Source organism: Ptychodera flava, chromosome 21 (assembly GCF_041260155.1).
Source record: "Ptychodera flava strain L36383 chromosome 21, AS_Pfla_20210202, whole genome shotgun sequence".
Classification (NCBI taxonomy): Eukaryota; Metazoa; Hemichordata; class Enteropneusta; family Ptychoderidae; genus Ptychodera; species Ptychodera flava.
This window is the reverse complement of record NC_091948.1, coordinates 22,384,776-22,406,109: the sequence shown is the minus strand read 5'-3', so window position 1 is coordinate 22,406,109 and position 21,334 is coordinate 22,384,776. Positions and strand designations below refer to the sequence as shown.

Below are 21,334 nucleotides of genomic sequence, written 5' to 3'. Positions count from 1 at the left end.
ATTTCGCACGTACTAAAATCCTATTCCGAAAACTGCGTATTTCATGACATCCAGCCGTTTTGTTACGTTCATCCGCATTTCAATGACGACACCAGTCTGTCAACTGAGGACATATCCGGTACTGACTCTCACGCTAAGTTTTTTTTTTTTTTTTTTATAAGAAGCGAGAATTTCTCACGAGATACAAGGCAATGATGGCCGATAAAGTACGATCCAACGTAATTTTTGTTCAGTTCAACCGTTATTTAAAATACAAAGAAAGATCGTGCTATAAAACATGTGGGTTGCTCACATGCTGTGAAGCACATTTCATCCCAGTAAGACGCCTTTGCGTATTGTTCAGTACGAAGTCGCTGATCGCCGGCAAGAATACCACAATGTTCATAGCTTGTTCCTTACACTGACTATGTAATTATTATCCAAATGTTCCAGAAACTGTTGCTGCTTCTTTTGCGTGAAGAACCTCGTAATAATCTGAGCAATGATTATTTGATCGCTTAAATTGTTAAAAAAAAGAAAACTACTTATGTAGCACCGTGGAAAATCTTAACTGGCCCCCATAATAATTGTATTTGTTTTAAATCCATATTAAAGCAAATAAATCCTAGCAACTGTTATCAAATTATTTCACTCTTCAATACTTTCCCTATGGAACCATGTGTACTTAAAAGAAGTGGACATTATAGCCAGCACGTACTTGATCGACCCTTAATTTATCCCAGCAAATGTAGGAGTCAGCGCCTGAACAATCCACTCTACCGAAAAAGCAGGTCACTGTGTCCATGTATTACATACGTAGTTGCGAGTCGCACGTCATACTTGTGATTTTCCAACTCTGTGCGACATGACAGAAAAATGGTATACTTGAAGCAGGAGAGAGAGAGAGAGAGAGAGAGAGGAGAGAGAGAGAGAGAGAGAGAGGGAGAGAGAGAGAGAGAGAGAAGAGAGAGGAGAGAGAGAGAGAGAGAGAGAGAGAGAGAGAGAGAGAGAGAGAGAGAGAGAGAGAGAGAGAGAGAGAGAGAGAGAGAGAGACAGACAGACAGACAGACAGACAGACAGAGACGGACACAGAGAGACAGAGAGGGAGGGAGAGATGGGCAGGCGAACACGTAGACATTCACGCAAGGACAAGGACGGATATCAATATAGTGATAAATAAATATTCCATAGGAACACTTCGAGAATATTATAGGCATAAGATCATTTTCCTCACATTGCTCACCTAAACAGTCGAAAACTTCTCATTTTACAATGTATATCATGATACCATTCATACACAGATCTCACTTAAGCCTTGAAGTGACACTAAATTACACAAGAAAATGTAACACTGATTAGGTATGAAAACAGGAAGTCAGATCCCTATGCAGTGTTGCTGATGTCGTGATTTATAATGAACAAGTCAAGGTCGAGTACCTTGCCTTCTTTAGTTTAGTATCAAAATGATTTGCCGTGAAGTGTCACTGTGTGTTAATGTAAATAGCCATGTATACCACAATGCGTTCATTCCTGCCAGTGCCAAGGTTATGCACACAGTTTGAAATGGAAATAATATCAGTCTAGTACATACAAAAGAGAATGGACGCTGGGGACAGGGGGAAACGCGCTTACACTCCCATCGAAACCGAAAGTTATTTTTTTTCAGTGGAAAGGCTATCAACAAATGAGAATCCTTTGTACTTCATGCCACAAATTTAGGATCACTCAATGACGTTTGTTAACATCACCCACAGAGCACTGTGTCTCGTGAAAAAAAAAAACACAATTTAAATGTTGAGTTGTCAGGAAAGGTATTTCGTCTTCAAAGACACTGAAAACATTTTCTCTCCATGAAAAAGCTCAGTACTGGGAATCTATGTCAGTGCGATCTTATATCAACACCTTCACTTTACATACTTCGCTACTAAACCTCTTCCTTACGCAGCCACTTGAGGGCTCTTTATCAGGTTCTCGTGTCATATAGCCGAGCAGACGTCTTTCTAAAATCCCGTTTGCCATTGCATTTCCGTGAACGGTGAGTACTCTGGGGAAAATTGTGTGAATATTGAAGATTGTCTGGCAAATTTCATATGGGAATGCAAAAAAAAAAAAAAAACAACACAAAAAACAAACCATAATACTTTTGATGATGATGATGATGATGATGGTGGTGGTGGTGGTGGCGACGATGATGAAGATCTTAGTACGAGGTAGCTAATTTATTTCTTAAGTGTCACCGACCTATAGTAAATAAGACGTACCTGAAGACAACGCCACCGCTTCAGCCTGTATGTGCTGAGACAGTTTGGATAACCGCGCTGCTAATCTGACTTAGATATGAAGTAGTTTATTATCGTTTCGTTGGTTACCCAAACGTTTGTTCAGTTTGACCTAGAACACAAAGGATGTATAAAGAGTAAAGAGTAACGCGATCTGACGAAGTCGTGACGGCGTGGGATCAGAGCGGCAAGCAAAATGCAACGTGCAAAGCAATGATTGGCACCAGGTGACCCCCACGTGTATGCACAATAACATGTTAGTGTGTTGCCGTCAATTTGAAAACATTCGCGGGGCTAATATCATCAAGCATAAAAGACACGAGACCAAGGTGCATCACGGGACATAATCTCGGCAAAATGGCGGCAAACCAAGATTGCGAAGTCTTCGTATGTGACGATGTCCTTACATCTGGATATAGCGTGGAGTCCGTCACCTTCTTCGTAGAAACCATAAAATGTTGTGGACAGTAAAGCTGCAACAGTGTATACACGGCGTGAGTATGGACGAATCTCGTTCACTATTTTTTTCAACCGAGCTTTTACCTTTGCATATGTAATCTGTGAGCGATTCAAATGTGGGTTAAAAAAACAATTAGCATCTCTCTGTAACAGCACACAGTCACATACAGACCATAAAAAGGGTCGCCTTTTTATGACACCCATGGTCAAGCGACTGTGTTTGAGAGCTTTGAGCTTCAAATTTATCTCCTCTCTGAAATACATTTATTTTGATGAAATGAGCGGGTTAGCTTCTTTAACTTACAAAAGGGCTTATCTCTCCAAATGTACTCTATCAACAACTGTTGCTATGGCGATGACGGTGACGCGCCCTCCAGTACCTGAACTGATTACGACAAATTCGGAAAACAAATGCATATACGATTCTTGCGTACCAAATTATCCTGCTGTGAGAACGTGAGCAACTTGTTACCCCTACACTTCTGCATGTTGCATTCCTTTGAGTCCAGTGTGAGGTTATTGATTAACATAATTTCCATACCTTTACGTAACCAGAAAATTATATATCTTTCATTTCAGAAATACCCGACGGCGAGTAAACAGAATTCGTAAACGTTAAAGTCGGAATCTTGCCTTGATTCATAGGCGGCGGAGAGGGAGCAAATTGGCCCAATATTTGTGTTTCTCGTTGACGTTACTGTATCCGTGTATGTGTGCGATTACGGAGCTCTCGAGATGCCCCGTGAAAACGCCAGCGGCGAGTCGGACATAGATTTTAATCTGGAATATTCGCAGCGTTGCAATAACACCACTATACTTCTACACCTACTGCCCAATGAGTGGGACGACGCTACGTGGATTCTAACCAGTGCCTTTGTAATATTCACCATGCAATCGGGTAGGTTTCCGTATTTTCTTTCAATTTGATTTTCTCCCGACTTGTTCCGTCGACTTCACTAGATCACGTTCCAGATGTATCCGCAGTAAATCTAAGAGCTGTTACAAGGTACTGGGCAATAGTAATGAAATTTGCAAACCCAATAACCAATAAAAGAATTGTATGTAGACGATAAGCCGCTCGGGCATATAAATTATATCGTAGCAGATTCCTTGAAAGTTATTGACACTGTAAATTTTAAGGCTTTCCTGATGACTCGAATTTCGAATTCGTGACCCATTTAAATATTTTAGGAGTTGAATCAGCTACCCGAAGAAATTCTTGGGCGTGTTTAAAAGACGCCTTAACATGACAAATAGCGGGCTGCTCCGACTTTTTATGAAACTTGCAAATATCATTTGTATAAAACGCGATCTTTCTTCTAACAAACGTTTCCGATAGTTGAATAGATCTCATCGAGAAGATTAAAAATATTTTATACTGAATGATACTCTCAAAAATTCTTCCAGTAAGCCAAAATATCATCTTTCAGAGTGCCTTGTTCGCTTACGGCCGTTGAATGCCGGCCGATTCAAGCCTATACCAGTTAAGTCAGGACAAAGGACGCTTGAATATGGATGAAGGACACGTGCTTGGTTTAATTCCACCTCCGTTCCGACTCAGGAAAATATACCTAAATTTTCTTATGTCGTGAGCTGCTGGATGAATATGACAATCTGACCATGTTTAGTCGACCCTGTCGGCGCGACAAAACAAAATATCTGTGAAATTCAACGTTCTTTCGGCCTTGATGCGGGTAGCGTCGAATGGCCACCATTTAATACTATACCCAACAACATGCTATCGTCAATATTGCATTAGCAGACATATGCCTTCAGGCGTCTCCGTGACTGTTTACCAAATTTGTTACGGTTAAAATGCAATGTAGTCGTGATTTTGATCTTGCTCGTTTATTGAAGGCCTGTGGACATCTGTATGCACTAGTGCCTTGCCATTTTTTCAACACAATGTTATCTGATTTGAAAGCGGCGATAAGTCATCAGAGATCTTCTACATATCGATATAATAGCCAGCGGGGTTATTTCTCACTCCAACACTCAAAACTTCAAGATAGCATTATACAGATAGTGAGAAACGTTTCAAAAGACGCGCCAGACATCTTTTAAATTGACTTGAAAACTGCCATAGCGGTTTCTGTTGTGTAGCTGTAATATGATTCAAACACTTAAAGGTACAACGGTATTGTGGAATTTTGTAAGCTCGTTCATTCCTCCTATCACGTCGAGTTTTACATGAGGGTCCGATAAGAAACTGCATTTTATCCTCGTCTTCAATGGCATTGACCGAGGTGCAGTGCGGAAACAATTGTATACTTACTGGCACTTCTGTCGACCCGCCTATCTATTAACCTGTTCATCTGCCATCCTATCTCTCAGTCAGTCAGTCAGTCTATCAGTCAGTCTATCTGTTTGTGTGTGTTCTTTATATTCTTGTGTTTTTTTTTAAACCGAAATGCCGTAGAGGTCAGAGGTGACAGACGGCAAGGAAACACAAGCTAAGTTAGAATGTCTACGGTCAAGATATTACACACCAATTACTGCTTTATTGTGTGCTCTGAACACATTTAATAAACTCAAGTGAAATATTAAGGAATGAATTCACTTTCACTTTTTGCTGTACGTCTTGAAATGTTGTTTCTCGGGTCCCGAATTTTGATGTGGCACTAACTTTAAAATAATGTCTGTAGGAACTTTACAAAGCGGTGACTATGAGGAAAACTCGTGGGTCACCATGGCGACACCAATTGGAGTGTTTCGTTTTTTCTACTGAGAAATAACAGAGTCACGACATTTTAGATCGTTTTGTTCCATTCCGACTGTGCAAGATATGACTTGAGGTTTTAAAAGTCCTTCCTTTCTTTCAAAGGTTCAGGTGTTACTTGGAAATGGCTCGATGCAGGCTTGATGGCGGCCATGTTGCCACCGGCTCTGTTTAGATAAGATTCGTGGCTGTTGTTCCAGTTTGGGGTTATTTAGCGTAAATATAGAACATACAAACTGTTCTCAAAGCAGGCTTTCTTTTTCGATCTGTAAATAAGCTGCACTTCGATGAAAATATCAGAGCTAAGATCAGGAAGGGACTCATAATATTCCTTTTTTTCGTGAATCGCATCTGCATTAATGGCATTCCATCTATTCTGTTAGTGTTGCAATTTTCCGAAAGAGATGTAATAATGATTAATATATGAAATTAAACTGATTGAAAATTTAGTCTTAGTTTATGTTAGGTTTCCAAGACATAAACGGGAAGCTATAACGCCAATTACATGAAATAGATTTAAAGTTAAACCGTATTTACACTACTTTGAACCAAGCCGTGTAATTGTGACCTTCTTTTGACCAAGCATACATAGTAGATACCAGGAACCTTTATTATCGTCCTTTTATTGATGCAGGGTTTGGATTACTCGAAAGCGGCACAGCTACGCTGAAAAATGAAGTTAACATCATGGTCAAGAACGCCGTGGATGTAATATACGGCGGATTCACCTACTGGATGTTCGGTTACGCTTTTAGTTTTGGTAATGACCCTGGATCGAACGCCTTTTGCGGGTTTGGCGGGTTTTTCTACCAGGCAAACGACACGGAAATGGGCAAATATTCGGACTTCGTCTTCCACGCATCCTTTGCAACCACGGCAACCACCATCGTATCTGGCGCGATGGTGGAGAGAACACGGCTGGAGGCGTACATTGCCTTCTCCTTCGTGAACACCCTCGTGTTTAGCTTTCCCTCGCACTGGGTTTGGGCGCACAACGGTTTCTTGAACGTCCTGGGAGTGTTGGATATCGCAGGAGGAGGTCCGGTCCACGTGGCCGGTGGAGTGACTGGCCTTGTTGCAACTATATTCCTGAAGCCCCGCCATCGTCGTTATTCGTCAACGACGCCGCCGCCGATGGGATCGCCGACAAATGCGATTTTAGGGATGTTTATGTTATGGTAAGTAGTCTCACATGTTTTACAGTCGTTAAATATATCTACTTCTTTGTAACTAACTAGTTTTATGTCAGTTTCAAGGTGATTCCTGCCTTTAGTGAAAATTAACACAACACGCCTTTCTTTTAGAAGGATAATAATGATAATAATAAGCTACACTCATTTAGCAGGGCCAATTGATAAACACAATCTGTTGCTCAGTAACATTCAGGCACGCACATTTCTTAATAATGCTATATTATCGCTCTACTGCCGAGGTCGGGGTTATTCAAACGTTTTGCCATTAGCTTTGTGGGATAGAATAAGAGTGTTTTGCAACTATTCAGCTTCCCTACCCTTTTCAAATATCGTCAATACAAATACAGATATTCCATGTCAAACGCATCTCTCTCGAAACACAAGTTCAAGCAACTCTAAGTGCTTTGGTCACTAAAATGCCTATTTTCAACGTGCGATGTTTTGTAGGGTCTCAATGGTAAGGTCTAACCATTACAATGTTCAATCTGCGCTTTACAACCTCAGGAGTGGATGTTCCTCGCCATGACACCACGACATAATATTATACAATTATACCCCTTTCTGTCTCTGCCTCTGTCTCTCTCCCCTCTCTCTCTCTCTGTCTCTCTCTCTCTCTCTCTCTCTCTCTCTCTCTCTCTCTCTCTCTCTCTCTATCTCTGTCTCTCTGTCTCTCTGTCTCTCTCTGTCTCTCTCTGTCTCTCTCTCTCATATTAGAGTTTTATTTTCACAAATGCAAACGTCTTGACGTTCCTCTTCCAACATTCTGGCATTGGTGTTTAAGATGCAGTCGGAGCATCAGCTTTCTCCAGAGTAAATTTTAGAAAGAGTTGTAGAACCAGTCCAATCCTTCTCACACTCACCCAGTCACTCACAAACTGGCATATTTAAAGTACATTGCCTTAATTTGCACTTTAAAACGTTTATTTGCACACACAATACACTTTATACACAGAATACTCTCGGGTACTACCCGAAAGTATAATTAATCGAACATTTACACGTCGATTGTCGGTCGACAAATCGTTTCACCCTTCATCAGAGCATTACAGCGCACACTCTATTGAATGCTCCGCGTTTAGTTATGAAGACGAACAGACGCGGCCTGCAAATGCCGATCCATCAGCCGTTAGCGCGCGAAATTAATCCGAATGTATTTATTTCTAATTATCTGTTTTCAATACCGTTCGTTAACCGAGTTAGTTGTCTCGCTGCTAATAGCCGATCAGGTTGCCCGGCAACTCTAATGTTTGACAGCTCTATACGCTTCGATGTGGCCATAGATTGATCGACGTCACATTCAAGCAAAAAGGCGGGAACACGCTGAACAGCATCGAAAGTTGTCGTCGTGTTAGGGTTAAAAGAGATTAAAATAGATTTTCTAGCATAAACACTCCAAGTTTACCTGATGCGAATTAAGGTGCGTTTGATTAAATTGGTTCAAATTATCACAGAGATTAAAATGATACAGTTGAACTCAAAAAAATCATCGCTATTTCCCAGAACACAAAACAATCATTGAAATTGATGATGCGACTAATTTTCTGACGAATACTCATTCTACGAACGTTGCTCTGTCGTGAAAGGATTGGCAGATTGATAAATCCTGACCTTAAGTAACTGTCCGAGTACTTTTTCTGATTGAAGTCATCGCCCTCTTGTTTTACTTCCATTTGCTGACGGACCCAGGTGACACAACTCAAGTCCCCATTGTCAATTAAGGAACAAATCTGATGTCAGAACATGATGGTGTCATTCAAAATTTAGCATTCAAGCGCAACTTTGAAAAAAAAAAAGAATGCACAAAGTCAGACCGTCTAGTCCTCTTTGAGTGGCAAGTGACAGTATATAAAAGAAATCTGGTGCACAGACTCGTCTTTCGCTTCAGTAAATGCAGTCTTAGCGGCTGCTTTCCGAAGCGTGTGACAATATCCGAATAAATGGGCGAAGTCTTCAATTAGCTAGCGTCCCGAGAAGAGTATCACTCGGCGTCTTTGATTTCGGTGAGTTTGAGCTCGTCAGGCGATGTACGTAGTCAGTAAGATGAAATTACAATCCTCGTCATGTGATCCTCGACATTCACACAGATGCAAAGATTACAGGTAGTGACCCGTTTTTTGCGGATCACTGATTTTACGCGGAGCGAAGACGTTTCAAGTATAGATCAATTTGAACTCGCTATATATACTTGTAGCTTCGTTCGACCCGAGGAGAATACTAAAATGTTGGCGTGATTGGGGCAATTGTATTTAATCGTCGTTTTGTTGCCCGGTCAGACTCAGGTGTGAAGAAACCTGTCGAGGAATCGTTATCGAGGAAGTAGGAGGAAGGTAGACATCGACAAACGGCAAGCCTAAGACTGTGAAATGCATCGAAATCTTGACAGCCGGAAATTAAAGAGCGCGAGGACTTACTTCAGAGCGATTTCTGATATGTGCTGTGCGAACACAAAACGAAAGGGTCATTGACCCTTGAATTCAACATGAGAAACAATCGAGGAATATAAAAATGTTTGTTTTTTTATTTGTCTTCTGAAATACGCCTGAATCGGTGTTCAATACTGTTCCACGACATGATGACAAGGACTTTTAATTCACATTGAATTCATTGACAATTGACCATTTTAGGTTATGCTTCCCCACCATCTGACCACGTGCCTCATCATCAGCGACACGCTGAAAGAGAAACACGCAGTAGATTGAAATTCATATTGAGGCTGGGAAGTTTCGATGAACTATCAGAGCAACGTGTATACTTTGCCCATTTTAATTTGACATTGCCATATATCTTCCTGTTTACTTTCGCCGTTCCTCCGAGGAAACCTCTCACAGTGTGTACGTTGCATTGTTCAAAATCAATCGGTCTGATAAATTTGTCCAGGTAAAGGTCCAAAATCAAATAAATTGTATGCATGTTTCATTGATTTAAGGAAAGCCTTTGACAGTGTTTGGCATGAGGGTCTTTATCAAAAGCTAATCAATAATAATATTAGCGGTCATATGTTTAATATCATAACAAATATGTACAATAATTTAAACTACAGGATAAAAACGAGTGAAGGATTAACGGAAACTTTTCAGTTTACCACAGGAGTAAAACAAGGATGTAACTTAAAGGTATACAATCACCTGTAATCTTCATATGCCCATATATGGTCAAAGGGGCGTTCCTTGGTATTCAAAATGCCCATGAGAGGGCGCTGTTTTTAAAAAACGGCCACCCGCTTAAAATCTGTGATTGGTTAGATTTTCTCTTTCCATGGTAACTGTGGCAAAATTAGAACAGGTGACAGTATACCTTTAAGCCCAACCTTTTTTAATATTTTCATAAATGATCTTCCAAATATTTTTGACAATGACAGCTCTGACTCTCCTACATTGCTTGATACAGTAGTTAGCTGTCTACTTTATGCGGATGATGTAGTAATTCTATCAAAATCAAAGACAGGCCTTCAAAATTGTTTAGACAAATTATCAACATATACCCAAAAGTGGAAATTACATGTCAATACAGACAAGTCCAAAGTAATGATTTTTAATAAGACAAATCGGCTACTACATAACAATATATTCTTTTTTGAGGGAAGGGAACTAAATGTTGTGAATCAATTTAATTACCTAGGAGTCACGATAACACCAAATAGTAAATTTAAAACAGGCATGAATATATTAAAGAAAAAAGGTATGAAGGCTCTCTTTGCCCTGAAGGGAAAAACAGGCCCGGGTATCAACTTAAGCATTCCCCTACAACTCAGTTTATTCGACAAATTGATCAGACCGATTCTTACATATGGAAGTGATATATGGGCTGATGAAAGTAAATACAATATGTCTATTGAAGATGTGCACATAAGTTTTTGCCGGTTTATTTTAAAAATTCCAAGGCATACCCTAAGATGGCAATATACAGTGAACTAGAAAGATACCCAATTGAAACTTTTGTACAAACTCAACTGATCAAATATTATAATAGAGTGCTAAATAGCCAAAATCCATTGATAAAAGAAGCCGTCATAGAAAAATAACAAAAGCAACAGGTACACTAAAATTGAGTCACTCTTAACTAAAATGGAAAAATCACAAATATTAAATTCTCACGACATCTGTACAAATAGTAAATTATCAATTGTCAAAAACAAGCTGTGTAATATCTTTAAGTCCAAATGGAAAGAAGATATATTTTGGGACACCAAAACTATAAAAAGGAAATGGAAACAAGTTAAGAACATATAGAATATTCAAGAAGGATATAGCACTTGAAAAATACCTTATAGAAATAAAAAACCACAGCTAAGAGAAACATAAATAAAATTAAGGCTCAGTAACCATAAACTCCACATAGAGACTGGAAGACAATCTGAAACCCCCATCAACGAAAGAATTTGCAAAAGATGTACACATAATCATATTGAAGATGAGATTCATTTCTTATTTATTTGTGAATACTATAAATCAGAACGAGATACATTATACAATACTATTCAATCAGTACACCCAACATTCCAATCATTATCACTTAACAGTCAACTAGAATTCATGGTGAATAACAAGAAACTATACATTCCCATAGCGATGTACATTAACAAGTGTCTACTTCTGAGAGATCAATAACAAACAACAACAATGACAAACAAATATTCTTTCCAGTTTGTGTTCTATTTATGTATGTACCTTTATTTATTTATTTATTGCTGATTTTGTCTTTTTTGGCTACTTATTGTATTGCTTCTTTGAAGTCTCTATGTATAACGATGTTTACCCTTTCCTTAGGGTAAAGTGTGTTAATAAAGCAGTAAGTTACAAATTGTTTACAGCCGCTATAAAAATCACAAACTTACAGACGTTTTTAAGTGAGGAAAAGCGAAAAAAATATGTTCAACCGGCAAGGTTTTTTAAAACTTGGGTAGGAAGGTCAGTATTGTATTTTTTTTCCTTGAAATTGTTTTCCTTTGTTTTTTTCAGAGTTCATGTTCAAAATGCCTTTTGTACGATCCCCCCACCCACCAAATGGATCTTAACATTAGCTCTGTTTCTGTATTTTTTCTTACAAAAACATATAGCATGTTTCCATATCAAAAAAATGTTGTAATATTTCTGACATTTTAAAAACAACATCGATGCAAATGATATTTGACAACATACGTTTACACATATTTGACATGCCGAAAACGACTGTGTGACGGTCAAGTGTGATCCCCATCGGCGTCCAGTTACTTTCCATGTTATATGGCAGAGTACTTAGGGAAACGCTACCCTCTGAAAACCGTTTAGTGATTTTCAAGTATTGCAGAACGGAAAGCAAACTCAAACATGATCAAATATCAATCTGTTTTATTAATAATATTCATATATCATAACTATTTTTAGATAATAAATGTCTTCTCCGCTTATGCGAGTGTGTCACAGGTATGAAATTGATTTACTTGTCAATAATCGCAATTCATTGTATTTGGACGTCAGTGAACGACTATGCTTTCATCAAATACATTCATATTTACGCTGAGCTGAGTATGAAATTTGCATAAACTCATCAATGCCATCAAACTTTCTTGCACTTTCCAGAATCTTCAGAATTCCTAGTGCCTTTCTCAAGTGCATCACCGATTGTCATGGTATTGATGTAAGGTCATACGATTTTGCGAGGATTCCCTATATCGAATTTTGATCTCCGTCACAAATAAGTACAACTGAAGTGTGGCAGAATTCGAAGCCATGTTAAATATTAATAATAACTTAGAATGATGCTGGCCTTTTTGGCGCACTTATAGTGTCGTCTGCGATGCTAAAATGCATTGGCGGTATTACAAGTGTGAAGATTTTGAAAAGAAAAAATAAATTTGTGAAACGTACCAAATATGGGTCGGTCGGGCCCATGGGCAAGATAATTTTTTCTCGCCTATATATGTTTTTACGCAATCAAGGTGACTGGCCGTTTATATACCCTAGTCGACCCATGAATTCTGACGTCAATTCGGTGTGTACACGTTTATTGATGAATTGGTGGGTACTGTCCTTGGGAGACACTGCAACAATCTATCATCCATTAGAACAGCGCACTCCCCGCGAGCGACAGGAAATGGATGTCACAAGATGGGTAAAGTAAGGTAATTTAGGGTCGAATAATGTTTTCATTTCTATGATAGGCCAACAACTGTTTTATTGATTTTATACGTGTAAATGTATGATTAGAGCTTTCAGTCTTGTTTGAGACCGTGGCTGTTTTATTTAGCCGAAATTAAGGCTTTATCATATAAAATAAAACAATGTAATATATAGTGAATTAAATCATAAGCCCGACCAAATTGCCAGGAGTCCTGGTGAAGTCAAGCATTTTAAATCTGGAGATGTGGCAAATTTACATAAATTTGAATGTAATTTAAATTATGTCCGTTTTAGCGTACGCAATTACACGGGGTTTTCATTAAATTTAAAGTCTTAAATTATCGGTAAGTGTGCGCGGCGCTTTTGATGTAAATTAAAACAACGCATCACCGAGTGAGCTGCAAAACACTCTTACTGTCCACTTCATCTGTTCAGGAGATTTACGGTCATTGTTATAGTCACAATTGTAAAGAGTCCGGTCTAACAGGAGTACCCGATTGCATGCAAAATCATTTGGAGCAAAGCTTTTGATTCGTGATCTGCCATAAAATGACAGGCATTTGTACATTCCAAACGTACAAATTCCCCTCTTAATTTCGTCGTTTTAAAATATTAAAGTAATACAAAAAATAAGGAAGTTGAAGAGAAGTAAAGCGAGTTGGCAACAAGGATTAAAATTAGAATTATTTGCCGTTAACTTTTAATTGGTCAAGAGTAAGCCTTGAGTTAGAATTCTCCTCAGGGACGATATTCAGACTTTTTCACAATACTTTTCTGATCTACAGCTCGTATTGGATCATTTTGAAACTCTTGGAGTATGTCAAGTTTTCACCGTCTTATTTATGTTAAAATCGACAATATAACTTTTTTTCCGTAAAGTTAATATAGGGATGGCGGCCATTTTGAATTTCAAATATCGGTGAATTTATACTTCTTTCTATAGTACATAGATTGGTTTGAACGGTGAATTTCCTTCCCCCATGCTTATTTTTTTATTTTGAAACAGATGTTAGAAAGCTTTCTTGAGGAAAGTTTGAGCGAACGTTTAAGTCGTTCACTTTCGGGGCACCACCTAAATCGAGGATAAAAACATGGTTCAAAATGTCTGCATATGACCCTCAAAGGTGTGAAAACGTTATTTTTCATTCAATTCCCTGAGTGTAACTGGAGGGGATTCTCTACAATTACCGCAAGGTGACATATAGGTGTCCCCAATTGGCCTTCGGATAATGACCTTCCAGAAGATGCTTGACTTTCACACAGGAAGGAGAAAAAAATTCCTTGTCTGTGACTTTGAGTACTTGACTGATGAGCGTGCATAGTTCAGATTCGCTAGCCTTCATACGACCTCGATAAATTATACTGAAAACAGTTTGACTCAGATCTACACTTCAACACCGAAGGCATAATCCATATGTCATGTTTTGAACAATTTTATCCCATAATATAGTACACACAGAGAACTGACACCAGGAAGACGAAAGGTCAACATCTTCAGACCCCAGACAATCAGAATTAATACAACATGAACCATCTATGTCTGAACCTGTTTGAACACCGTATATTGTACTATCCTTATATTTCGCCGTCAATTACGAAAGTCAGAGAGAAAGAATCAAAAATTTATAATTGTTTGCTCGTGATTTTCACCGCTCCAGACAGAACGATTTACCAGTTTTGTGAGAGTTGTCTCAGCCGACAGTAAGTTCGGGCAAGATAGTGGGTCGGTTACTCTAAGGCTAAGATAAAGCTCATGGGATAGAATTTTCTTCAAGAGGGTACTTTATCAACATCCCCACGCCATGAAACAGATGACGACTATAGTGTTTGCATGCCAGTACAAACATGTCGAAGAGTACTATTTCATGTCAATTCTTTCCTTTGGATAATGTGCGTCACGCCGCGTTGCTTTCGTCTTGCTGTATGATTCTGGTTGAATGGCGGGGACTTGTTGTCCCATTCCAGTGAAAAGAAAATAAGGGAAGTAAAAGTAAACCTGTTTAGAGGCTTTTTATGTTATTTTATTCAAAAGCATGCCATTATGCGCGGCCGTTTGAACGGGAAGCCATGCAACGTCACAGTACTGTACTTCCTGCTTGATTAATTAGGCATGGCACTCTTGATAAGGAAGTACTCCCTCACGACTGCCGCTGTTTTTGTCCTCTCTGCAAACAGAGCAAATCAGACAACGAAAAATTTTATTCCCTTACCAATCGGATTGTCCCTTGATCAGCAAAATTGGTCGAACGAAATCACAATTATTGAGTCCATCTCATGTTCTTTCAATTGAAGGGTGTTGGTTATCTTTTGACAAGTTTCTATCTTTAAAAGCGACAATGTTTTTAAACGCCTGTAAAATTACGGCCATTTTATTCTGTTAGTATTGATCTTCTTAGAGCGTCTTTAAGAGATGACGTAGCAATGAACGGAAATTATTTTTCAAGTTCATGACCGTCCATTTAGACGTTTCACCGTCGTTCAAGCTGCGAAATAGGCTAATCAGAAATTAGAACGTTCAACTTATTTTTACCGTCAACACACAAACAGACCGTATTTTGATTCTAAGGGTGAAACGAGATATGTAAAATGTGTGCTCTGCATTGTACACTACAATAATAATGATCTAGTGATGCTGATGTGATGATGGGGATATGTTGACGACCATATAGATGATGATGATGATGATGATAATGATGATGATGATGGTAAGGATGATGATGATGATGATGATGATGATGTTAACCGGATAGATTATCATTCATATCATAAAAGACAACAGGAAAAACCTTGCTTAACCTAAACAGATCAGTCTTAATCTGCTTTTAAAGTTTTCAAAAAAGCAAGAACAAAAAATAATAGCTCGTTATTTGTTATTCAGTTAATGCGACAAATGTGTATCATTCAGTAGAGCGGTCGGTCGTACTGAACATAATTCGGAAAATCTTTCATATTTGATTAAATTATTCATTCAGAAATAATTTGCCATAAAGATCTGGACGTATGTTATTGTATTAAGCGAAAAATATGTCTCCCCTACTTTGAAAGTCTGAAAAACGTGTGGCAGGATGTCGTTATGAATTAAAATAATATCGAGAAGTGAAATAAACGCAGCAGGTATTTGCCGAGTGACTCCAAGCATGCCAGGGAACTTACATACAGCGGCCTCCACTCATTAAATTGTTAGATGGGGGAAATGTAATAAGCTATACTGAACGCAACATTGCACACAGAAAATTCCAAATTGCCATGGACTTGAATTTGCGGAAGTAATTGAATATTCCGCTTTTAAGACAATTTGATTGTTGTGATTTCGCTTGTTAAATTTTAGTCATCGCGCGTGTTAAGGCATCCGAACGCTTTGAATATTGCGGTTAGTTTAATTGCTTTTAATCGGCAACTGACATGCATACTCCAACATCGCTTTGGAATAATCAAACGTTTGGATGAGCAAACGTAATAACAGGAATTCAAAAATCACAATAATGAATGCCAGTTGTTGGATCGGCAGAGCATTGGAAGAAAATTGACATTTTCACGATACCTACCATTGACACGATCAAAATTATAATTGCACCTACTTGAAAATGTATATTGGACTGGTAGAATCCCTGCTGTTGCCCATAGCTTACGGTTTGCCAGATGAGGCTATTATGTGGAGTGTACAAAGAATTTTCCAATTTACATATTCGAGTAATTGAAAATGTTTTCTGTTGTTGCTATATTTCGCTTTGACGGTCTCTCGACCGCCGGAGGCCCACTTTCTTTCAAAATGAAACAATTATACCCATGAAAAAGAACCGAAACCAGTCTTTTGAACTGAATTTCTACAAGGTGAACAATCAGCACAAAGCCGTTTCATCTCACAGACGATGTGCTGTTGTACAATGTACATATTTGTAACACATTTCGAAAACTTTCAGACCAGTATTTCCTTATTCCTCCACAATAATTGCGGCGATTGCGTGCTATATGAGATCTACAAGGTAAACAAGCATCTCTTTGCTATCGAGTATATAACGTAATATTCCCGACATCAAAATAAATTAATGAAAGACGAGAACGAGTTCATTCCTCGTCCTTTTAAATATAAGTTGTGTGCACCGGTTGTCGTCGATCGAAAAACTTAACGCACCAAATCTATTCGTTTTCTATATATCAAAGCCCAATAAAAACAATACCGTGTAAAAAGACATCACTTCCTGAGTGCCAAATTGAAGGAAATGCGACTTTTTTGCATATTTTAGCTTTGACAATCGACGGTCCCTAAAGTACACCATCAGGTCATTAAAAGTGCAGTCTGGGTTAAAAACTTTAAAGGATAAAAATGCATCGACTTCATAAATGCAAACTAGAAAATATTTATCTTTTCTAATGTTGTAAATCAGTCAACTTTCTAATCTGTACAACATTCAAATTCAACTTTATTTTTGGCTGTCACTTGACGTCGTTGATCCCCCTCCCTCCCCCCCTCTTTCTCTCTCTAAGATATCATAAAAATAATGCGCTTGGAATAAAATTTGCAATAATGATGTTTTAGTGTTTAGTTCGCAATATGGAATATTAAGCAATGCTATTCAAATGCGATCAAAACCCCGATTACTGTTCGATCCTATAACTTTTCTTCCAGTGTGTTTATTTAAACTTAATGTATTCCACTTCAGGTGGGGATGGCTTGGATTCAACTGCGGCAGTACAAATGGCATAACATCGAATAAATGGAAACTTGCTGCAAGGTGAGTTTTCTTAAGAGAAGCAAGTGGCAATGCTACGTGATTGGGCGAGTGCGATTGCTGGTGCGGTCAAGGCGAGTCAGGCGAACGCCTTTCTGGCGTAGTCCAATTTTCGAGCGAAATGAATCTGTATTCAGAATGACAATGCTTCCCTTGATCTCCAGTCGCGTTTAATTTGTCGATTTTCATTTGACCAATGGTCGGCTAATTCTTGTTTCCATGGCAAACTTTCCATAAACACCTAATGATTTGCATATAGCCTTGAAGTTCTTCGCAATCCGCGAAGCTTAATTGTGTGATTACAAAGTCTTTACTCGGTGGAGAGCTTTTAAACAAGTAAAATGGTAACCATATTCATTTTTTTCTAGGCTGATCTTAGTAGTTGATTCTTTGCATGATTCAGTTTTAAGCCGTGCAACCTGTTCTATTAGGGCAATCACACCAGTCTAAGATAGCCCCGTGATTAGATTGAGGCAAGCTTGAAAGCTGGCACGTGTTTGGGAATAATGCACTGATATTCCGACAAATACCGAGCGTGTCACCGCTTGAACCTCGTCATTCTGTGCCAGTCGCGGTATGAAACTCGCCCTTGTTCGTCGCGTTGAATGGCTAATGAAATGATTGACACATATGGGGTAAACGTGCTCTCAGAGTACACACATATAGGTACAGAGTGTAATACTGTTAGGCCTGTGTTGCAATTTCCAGTACACAACCAATAACCCTTTGAGCGCCAAAGTCAATTTTTGTCCCCCTTATAATATACCCAAGTTAGATTTTTTCCAGAATTTTGCCAAAATTTTCATAAAAATCTGCAGCCGATGAAATGTGATGTCCATTTGGTACAAAATTGTCAAAAATTACGGAAAAATTCATAAAAAATGGTAAAATGTTGCACTAAAATTTTGATGGGAAAAATGACATCGCGCTAGTGGTAGAAAGGATGGAGTGAAATAAATGAAAGCAGAAAGACAAACTAGAGCAACGCTGGACATGCTGATTGCGCGTCACATTAGACGGCAGCAAGCGGTGTCGTACAGAATGTAATTTATCAATGATATGTCAAAGTATTAGCAGAAAACATAAACATTCATAGTTCATTTGTGCAGAGAGAGAGAGAGAGAGAGAGAGAGAGAGAGAGAGAGAGAGAGAGAGAGAGAGAGAGAGAGAGAGAGAGAACGCTATGAGATGACATACAAATTAGTGTAGACTTTTAAAGGTATCTTCCAAACCGGACGTGATTGTGAGTACATGGCCAATCTGTCCAGAAGGAAGGGGGGGGGGTGATAAACAGTTTTTGACTGCCACTAGTTTCAAAAGACAAACAGACAGGAATGGTAAATTAAAACATGCCCTAATTGAGTCATATCCATTATAAACCTGGGGTAAACTAAACTCCTTTATACATACAGTAGGTAACATGTCAAATGCCATCAATCGGCGACCAGACAATTTTACGAGCACCAGATGAAGGATCACAGTATAATTGATCTCTATTGCATTGAAGTTATCGCTGCGAGAGGTACACATAATGTATAGGCGCTCGGGAAAAATGCTACATCAAACCCTGCGACGAATGCAAAAATCCCATTAGCCCATCGTTTAGAATGTTTGCACATAAAATACATGAAAGATGTCTTCCAGTAAGGTTCCTTATTAAACTTGTCTCAGTTTAAATATGAAGTATATGAGGTTTTGAATAGTATTACTCCGGGTGATGCCAGTTCATAGGGGAAATGAGCAGCAATTTCGTCATGTACCTTTATTATATAATTTTCTTGTAAAAAAGTCATTGATATGGCTTTCTCAGTTGGAGATTTTACTGATCGCCAAGGCAACAAGACTCTTTAATCTCTGACACAGCGAGGGTTAAACTTCCTACCCTGTCTAATTTACGATTTCTTTCAAAATGTATCTTCTAATCCCGGCTGAGTCGGGCAATGACCACAACTTTGATAAAAAAGATAGTATATTTCAACATAGAGACCATGCTGCTGATGAACTTTGCAACTCAATCGATTGACTATTCACATTCTGATTTCTGTAAAATGCGATCTGATATGATGAGATTTTTAATGTATGTATGTATGTATGTATGTATGTATGTATGTATGTATGTATGTATGTATGTATGTATGTATGTATGTATGTATGTATGTATGTATGTATGTATGTATGTGCATGTATGCATGTATGTATGTATGTATGTATGTATGTATGTATGTATGTATGTATGTATGTATGTATGTATGTATGTATGTATGTATGTATGTATGTATGTATGTATGTATGTATGTATGTATGTATGTATGTATGTATGTATGTATGTATGTATGTATGTATGTATGTATGTATGTAGATTAATTGGAGATGCCTTTCATATAGATAAGGATAGCAGTTTTCCCTTACATTGTGGGAATGTTTATTTTTTATAGCAAATCATAGAAACATTCATTTCGTCTAGAGGTCACGAACGAAATCATCTGGTTGCATTCAGCAAAGGGGTAATTTTTGACAAGTTTGCTGTAATGTACCGTCGTAATTTTGTAAACTGAGAGTGACTTTATGCAAATCCTTGTTTTCTTTATATCACCAAAATGTTAAAAAAGTCGATTTTGTCCCCTTTAGCTCGCACAATGAGAGAATAATCTCCGGGATAAGTCTCTGTCTTCATTGAAAGCTGACTGTCAAGCTTGTGGTGCAATTTACAGTCCCATAGTTTCAACAGGAGTCACATGTATAATATATATTATGCATTATATATATATATATATATATATATATATATATATATATATATATATATATATATATATATATATATATATATATATATATATATATATATATATATATATATATACAAGCAGACAGCGACAAATAACAACTAAGATAGACACAAATGCACACATCTTCAGTGTAAAAATCTTATCATCTTTTCATCTGTGGTCTCTAATTTCTTTTATTTCATCGCCTCATTGTCTAAACAGGTCTGCAGTATCTACAATATTATCTTCAATGGCCGGCGGAATAATCGGCATTACTCTAAGGTGAATATTTTGTTTCTTCGATATTGAGTCAGATCTTACGTTATTGCTTCTGAGTTGTCGGTCACGGCTCCAGTATGGTGTACATGTATTTTTTTCAGTAGGAAGTGTTGACTGTTTGAATTACCATCGATGGTCCCTTTGAAAATAATTGAAGAAAAACGTGAGCTTCTCGCCCACTCACGCAAGGAATACACTCACATTGTTGATGCCATGCAAACTAAACATCGGGCGGAAATCTAAAGCCGTCAGCCAACCACCCCCCCCCCCCCAAAAAAAAAAACAAAAAAAAACCAAACCAAAAAAACAACCCACCAAATTGTAAAGCAGGCATTTGGAAAAAAAAAACTGCAATAGAAACGTGCTGTTTCAGGAAATCTGTCTTTACCTTTTTGTGTCATGATCTCAGGATACTTTTCGTCACATCCTTTGAGTATTCGGACTTTTGGCTCTTTATTTTCTACTTGTCAATCTGGGTAGGCGTATTTCCAATTCACACGATAGTCATCTATCCGTGTTTATTACCAAACAAACTTGAGTCAGGAAACACGACCTAGACTCCGAAATTCTTCAACCGTCGAAAAAAGACGCTGCTACTGTTGTAAAGTTCCAAAATGAATAGAGATTATCACAGATATTGGATTTCGATATTTATCTATGTCTATTATGGAATCACGAAGCAATGTGGGCGCAGTTTCCACTTCTGAATGAATATTGTGTAGGCTGAACTACTTGTGAAGACGCACAATTACAATTCTTTAGGATTTCGAAGATGATGTAGCCACGTGGCCGATTTTTTCTCCTTGTCGTCGCGATTTGAAGATCATTTG

At 38.2% G+C, this 21,334-nt stretch overlaps 1 protein-coding gene across 1 annotated transcript in view; it reads left to right on the top strand.

Moving 5' to 3' along the window:
- The first annotated feature begins 3,296 nt into the window (after nt 1-3,296).
- The window catches only part of LOC139121734 (putative ammonium transporter 2), a 31,798-nt gene continuing 13,760 nt past the window's right edge, over nt 3,297-21,334 (top strand). Inside the window, exons 1-4 of the mRNA XM_070686860.1 lie at nt 3,297-3,615; nt 6,071-6,614; nt 17,389-17,460; nt 20,448-20,507. Coding sequence (XP_070542961.1) covers nt 3,453-3,615; nt 6,071-6,614; nt 17,389-17,460; nt 20,448-20,507 — 839 coding nt within the window. The 5' untranslated portion in view covers nt 3,297-3,452. The remainder of the gene's footprint in view (nt 3,616-6,070; nt 6,615-17,388; nt 17,461-20,447; nt 20,508-21,334) is intronic.